Here is a 5,084-nt window from a genome sequence, read left to right as displayed (position 1 = left end):
TTTAAGTAAAGTGTTACCAACAAAAAACGATTTGACACTGAGCAATTGCATGAAACTTAAAAAAATTATATTAATAAACAGGGTTAAAAACACGATTCCTGAATATATTTTGAGCGGATATATTTGATAAATATTGAGCAGATGGGAAAATGTCCACAAACAGAGACAATAATGTTTGGCGACAATGGGACACAAAACAAAAAAAATGCAGATTGTTCATTACATTTTTTATTTTAAAACTTTGTCATTGTCCAACAGGGGAGGAAAAAAAAAGGTCTGTCAAATCAATAAACGTACAATTAATTTAATCATCGCATTGAAGTCTAAAGAAAGTATCTCCACAAAGGAGGATTCTTTCCGACCACAATTTGAACGCCAATACAAATAAAAGAACTAAAACCTTTTATCCATCATGTACCTTCACTCTTAAAAATAAAGGTGCTTCACAATGCCATAGAAGACACATCTGAAGAACCTTTCTGTTTCACGAAAGGTTCTTTGTGGTGAAAGAAGGTTCTTCAGATTATAAAAAGGTAAGTAAGAGATAATTGTGGAACCAAAAATGGTTCATCTATGGCATCGCTGTGAAGAATCTTTTAAGCACCTTTATTTTTACGAGTGTTCTCTTCTAGTTTGCCTTCATTTTTCAAGACTTAAAAAATCCAAACAAAGCATATGAAAAACCTAGAAAAACCAAGAAGATGGTGCGGAACAACAAAAAGAACGAGCTTGTGGCACAAAACACGCACATGACAGGAAATGATGACAGGACGCCGTATCAAACATGATTAAGGAAACGAGGCACAAAATTCATATAAGAGTTGAACTCTCAGTTGGTTTTGGCAGCTGTGTTCGAGGAGAAGTAGATCCTCAGACCAAAGGAAACATGTTCACACATCCAAAATACACTTAAAAAGAGACAAAAACCCAACTAGACTAAAGGATAATTCACTTTAGGGTTGAAAACACAAACCCTGTTCCCAAAGATGAGCGCTGGGATGTTCATGCCCAGGATAACACAGTCACCCGTGGTGCTGGAGTGTTAGTGTTCACTAAATGTGCGTGACTGTAAGTGTGCTTGAATAGTAGCTCACACAAGAATTCAAAATCTGCCATCATTCAACCTTTCTGAGATATTTGAAAGAAACTCAAGCTGCTCTTTTACAGTTGATCTCTATTATGGAAAAGAGCAGCACAGAAATTGTCCAAAGTTTCGTCTTTTGTGTTCTACAGATAAAATAAAAACATACAAATAATGACAGAATGTCCTTTTTTTCAATGAGCTATTCCTGTAAATTGAAGAAAGGTTTCTCTTGTACTGTTGTCCTCAAGCTAACAGCATGGAGATGCTATAAATAAATACGAGACTGAGAAGTATGAGATTGTACTACAACATTTCCAGAAAGTCTGACACAGATAGTATGGCAAAACACTGAAGCCGCTGTCCTTGTTAGCAAGATCCTCTCAGCTCTGAATGCTAATGGTAAATTGTGCAGTATTGCAAAGTAGGTTATGTTGTAGACGCCTAGTAAGAAATCACTAGGTCCTGATATGTATGTGAAGGGAACTAACAAAACAACACAACAAATCTTTTTTTCATATTGGGATCCGTCAGCCCCATCAGACTGGTTTTTAATCTATGTTCATGAGATGAAATATTTTCCATCCTCAACAGATGAGTTTGGGGTCTACGGAGAGCCCTATCCTTCCCAAGTCCATCATCCTGGCGTTCCGCCCTTGAAGTCAATAAAAGAACTAAATTGGTAGCATTTGTAGAAATAAATAAAATCTTAGCTAGCGCTCAGGCATGCTCGTATAACTTCAATAAGTCTTATATTTTGGTTGATTCCATTTTGAGGGTGAAAACTAGGGGGATTCTTTATCACCTTTTGGGTCATGTGATTGGACCAAAATGGGATGTTTTTTGCCTCCTAGCTGAATCGAGCTAGTGTGGAGCTAGCATGTGTGCAATTTGGTTTCATGCAATGCTCCAAATACTTCCAAAATAAAATAGTACTACAAAGGGGGTGTTAGAACATTCACAACTGGAAAAAGAAAAGGGCCTGAAATGAGGAGAAGTTTATCACTTATGCTTCTCAACATGGAAAGGCTAATTAAAGGAATTACTAAAAAAGGGAGAAATGTTGCTGACAGGACTTAAAGGAGCAGAAGGGGGCAGCGGGGGGCTTCTTCGTACAAACTGCAACCTTCTCCCTAATCCACCTGGGCCATGCCTGAGGCACTTGATCAGATCGGTGTTCAAATGGAGCTTGCAGGTGAAGGTGTCAGTCTTTTCCCGATATAGACCCTGTTTTAGAGACACAGGACAAAAGAAAAAGAAATGAAAATGTCGTTAAAGGAATAGTCCAAAAAAAAAAAAAGGTCATCATTTACTCACCCTCATGTCGTTTTAAACCTGTATATGTTACTTTCTTATTTTGAACACCAAAAGAAGATATTCTTTTGATAGACTTTTGAAGAAAAAACCCCCCAAAATCGGCGCATTAAACCAACAAAAAGATGCAGGTTTAAAAGTGATTTCTGTGTGAGCAGTGCTTCATAATATATAAATAATAGACCCATTTCACCCGCAAAATTACGAAAATGTGACCACATGCTTATCCCGCACAAAAAATGTAAAATCTATCCATAATCTGAAATCTTCAAGTCTAGTTTTGTGCAACTTCCAGAAGTCAGGGTGCTTAGGTTATTTATTGTTTCACTGGGAAAGAGAGTTGTGTTTTCAAAGCTATTCGGAGAAAACTAGTTGAGAGATTTGACTAAATTGCATGGTATGCTGTCTATATCCACCTTTTTCATGAACGCAGAAGTCTTGTCTGCCTCGTAGCGGAAAGATGCTTAACTCTGTGCACATTTTTATATTTAGTTATATTTTGAAAGTTTCAGTTTAATTAATTCAGTCAATCATTTTAACATGGAATTAACATGGAGAGCATCCAAACAGAAGTTAGAATCCATCATGTCGGAGCTCATCAGTCACTCAGGAAAAAGGTGGATATTGTGCGTTTTTGAGGCTGTTTGTATTAAGTAATGTGCCCTTCAAGTGGAGTCGGAAATACTGTATTTACGAGTTTTGAGCACATAAATGACCAAGCTAATTTGTATGTACGAATGGGAAATTCTGAATTCTAAATACATGAATTGTCTAGTTGTTGATTTAAACCATTGTGGAAACACAGATCTATGATAAATAACAAAAAAAATCTATAATATTTATGAAAAGATCAGTGAGCAGAAATCAAGTCTATAATGAATTATAGTTAATAATTTTTCAACTTATTTTCATTTTACATGCTATTATTTGCTTATTGCTTAACTCTCACAGTTTGCTTTATGTACTCCCAAAATTTGTTTCGATAAGATGCATAAATGACAAAAGTAAAAAAAAGAAAAGAATGATAGATAGATGTAGTTATTTCACAATTATATCACAATATTATACTTTTGTTTTTCGCATTCATGTAACGATTCTGTTTTGAATGTGTAACTTCTTATAATAACGAATGCACTAGAAGGCAGCCTAAACTACATATGTGTGAAGTGTGATTGTGTTTTAAGGTGTATCTACCCGAGACCCAGGACCAGGATGTGGGACAGAAGCAGTGAGGGGATAAACACTTTGAGGAACTCAGAAGAGAAGATCCCTCCTTTCTTCATGGCTCCTGTCTTCCTCATGCTGAGAGTCACTGAACGCCGCGGGTGCCGGAAATGAAACTCCCTGTCAGAAAGATCAATCTACCAGTCATTACAACAGCATCCCACCTGGCCTGAACAAAAAAAAAAAAACTCAAAACACTATATGTGTCACAAAACCTAGTGAGCTCCCTATCCAGATCACTTGTTAAGGGATCATATGCATAATTCTGGCATGGGTACAGTTTTAAATTCTAAAATGCCTCATTCTGACCTAAATTTGGCAACATCGCAGAATTATGTCGGAGCTGATAGCCTTGTGGGCAGTGCAGGGTTATTATAGTTAACTACAACTAAAACCCAAAAAAAAAAAAAAAAAACCTGTTCGAACTAAATAAATATTAACTGAAAAAAAAAAATTGCCAAGACAACATTTCTCATTTTCATTCATTTAATTGGATGTACTAAATCTTAAACTAAAATAATAATTGATAAAAACTATATACTTAAAAAAGACAAAGACGTTAAAATGAAAATGGACATCAAAAATTAAATATTAATACAAACTATAATAGTATCTGAAAGACACTAAATAGCACTGCATTTGAGTCCTCGCTAGTGCTTACTTAGGTGGAATATTCTCAGGTCTACTTGACCAGTCTGCGACCCGGTCTGAATCCTTCATTAATATGTCATCATCTCTGATCTTCTCCATGACTTCCTCCTGAGTGGACACAGACACACCCAAACACAAGCACAGACAGATAATGAAGATAAGCCAGAGTACGTTCCATAAATTAGATGATCCACAATGTTCTCAAGAGGAAGTACCTGGCTGTCCCTCCTCATGTCCACGTCAAAAATGATCTGGCCTTCATCCTGAGGACTGTGAGGTCGAGGAGGGCTGTGGGACACAGCAGTTTAAAGTAAGCTAAGAATTGTCATTAAAATAACTTTTGTATGACTTCAGAAGATAATTTTATGATCATTTGTTGCCATTTTTGTCCCAACAGCTTTCATTGTATGGAAAAGAGCAGCTGGGACATTCTGCTAAATATCTCCTTTTGTGTTTCCCAGCACAAAGACATTCATACAGGTTTAGAACGGCAGTTTTCATTTCTGTGTGAACAGTGCTTGAGAGAACATTAGTCTGTGTACATATGAGAGAGGAACACTGTATTCCTACAGTAAAGATCCAGAATCATATGACTCACTGAGTTTGAGTCAGATAAGGGTTATTATGGCCGTATCCTATCAGCATGAGGTCAGTGTGACCACGTGCAATTTGGTATGGATGTTCACAGCACTGCTCTCTATCTATGAGGTCATTAAACTCAAGCTGTGAACTCAGGTGACATTTGCATATTATATTATATTATATATATATATATATATATATATATATATATATATATATATATATAAAGTGG

The 5,084-nt window shown here is 36.3% G+C and overlaps 1 protein-coding gene across 1 annotated transcript; it reads right to left on the bottom strand.

Moving 5' to 3' along the window:
- Nucleotides 1-1,278: 1,278 nt before the first annotated feature.
- Nucleotides 1,279-4,558, bottom strand: LOC107578008 (BCL2/adenovirus E1B 19 kDa protein-interacting protein 3-like; the record flags this gene model as incomplete). Its single annotated transcript, XM_016264020.1, has 4 exons — nt 1,279-2,308; nt 3,590-3,739; nt 4,281-4,378; nt 4,486-4,558. Coding segments are annotated over 4 exons (370 nt in total), but the record flags the coding sequence as incomplete, so codon positions are not given.
- Between the last annotated feature and the right edge of the window lie 526 nt (nt 4,559-5,084).

Source organism: Sinocyclocheilus grahami, unplaced genomic scaffold, assembly GCF_001515645.1.
Source record: "Sinocyclocheilus grahami isolate Dianchi unplaced genomic scaffold, SAMN03320097.WGS_v1.1 scaffold8291.1, whole genome shotgun sequence".
NCBI classification, from domain to species: domain Eukaryota; kingdom Metazoa; phylum Chordata; class Actinopteri; order Cypriniformes; family Cyprinidae; genus Sinocyclocheilus; species Sinocyclocheilus grahami.
Note: the sequence above shows the minus strand (reverse complement) of the source record. Positions and strands in the feature narration are given on the sequence as shown.